We start from the raw sequence: 1,396 nt of genomic DNA, 5'->3' as shown, positions 1-1,396 counted from the left end.
CAAAAAAAAATTTTGTAACGTTTTTTCTTATCATTATTAAACGTCCGCCATTTTTAATTTTTTTTTTTTTTAAATGATTTTTTTTGTCATTACGCTTTCTTCACGATAATCATCATCATCATCATTATCATTAAATAAAATTCTACATTCGTTAGTCAGTCAATCAATCATTCAATCATTTACGATTATTAATTTATTTAAATTATAATAAATGATTAATTGATTTTAATACAAATCATTTTAAATTTATCATCATTATCCGTCGCTATAATAAAATAACCGAAAAAAAAAATTAATAATAATAATAATAATAATAATAATAATAATAAAAGTCCCTGAAAAAATTTTTTAAAACGTTCTAGAACATTCTTTTGTTTCTATTCAAAAAAAAAAAAAAAACCGGAATTATTATTTTTTTCTCATTTCTAAAATGAATTTTAACATGTAAATACGTTTCAGGTATTAAAAATCTTTTTATTATTATTATTATTATTTCCGCATGTGGGCGGATGATGACGATAATAATAATAATACTGACGTTCATACCTGTTTTTTTTTTTTTTTTGGAAAAGAAATAAAAAATTTGTGACGTTTGTGGTTTTTTTTAGGGGGGTTAGAAGGGGAGGGGAGGGGGGTGGTGGTGGTGAAAAATGTAAATTTTCCGAATAAGAAAATCGCATTATGTGATAATAATAATAATAATGATACTCAAACCTTTTAAAATTAAGTAGAAAAAAAAATACGTTAAAAAAAACCGTTACTAATTAATTATTCGTTGGAAAGAAAAATTCGAACGAAATTTAAAAATTCGCGGGTTAAAATGGCGTCTTTTATACCTCTCATTAAAAATGCATTTTTTGATCGTTTGCGACGGGATGGGGGAGGGGGGATAGGGAAGTTGAAGGGGAATGAGGGGGAGGGGAAAGGGGGAAAATAACGAGAACCGGCGTTTCGTATCATAATTACAAGGTACGAAATTTTTTTCAAAAACGTTCCAACGTTTAACGAACTTTTTTTTTTAAAACGCGAACGCGTTCGTTCGTACGAGAGAGAGAGAGAGATAGAGAGAGACAGATTTTTTTTTTTTTAAATTTTCATGTTACTTACGAACTGTTATTTTTTTCGGATCGTATTCCAATAAATTATCTTCAACGTTGTTTATTTTAATTTTAAGTTTACAACTTCTTTCGTAGACATTTTGAAGGTGACGAGCGAGATCTTCGAAAATGTCGTTCGCGACCAATACAAGGGATGCTAACTGTCTCAATACGTTCGTTAACGTGTTATTCGTAACGGCTTCCAATTCGTAATCGTTAATTAAACTTTTACCATTTTCATCGAACAAACTTTTACGTGATAAATATTTTGGTTCGATGGTTCTCGTGACGAGCGGCAT

The 1,396-nt window shown here is 28.9% G+C and overlaps 1 protein-coding gene across 1 annotated transcript; it reads right to left on the bottom strand.

Annotated features, from left to right (window-relative positions):
• Positions 1-348: 348 nt before the first annotated feature.
• On the bottom strand, positions 349-1,396 carry Phum_PHUM222050 (uncharacterized protein; the record flags this gene model as incomplete). Its single annotated transcript, XM_002425794.1, has 2 exons — positions 349-377; positions 1,108-1,396. The coding sequence occupies 2 exons, from the start codon at positions 1,394-1,396 to the stop codon at positions 349-351; spliced, it is 318 nt and encodes a 105-aa protein (XP_002425839.1).

This window comes from Pediculus humanus, genomic scaffold, assembly GCF_000006295.1.
Source record: "Pediculus humanus corporis 1103172107574 genomic scaffold, whole genome shotgun sequence".
In the NCBI taxonomy this organism is placed as follows: domain Eukaryota; kingdom Metazoa; phylum Arthropoda; class Insecta; order Psocodea; family Pediculidae; genus Pediculus; species Pediculus humanus.
The sequence above is the reverse complement of the archived record's forward strand: the minus strand, read 5'-3'. Positions and strand labels throughout refer to the sequence as shown.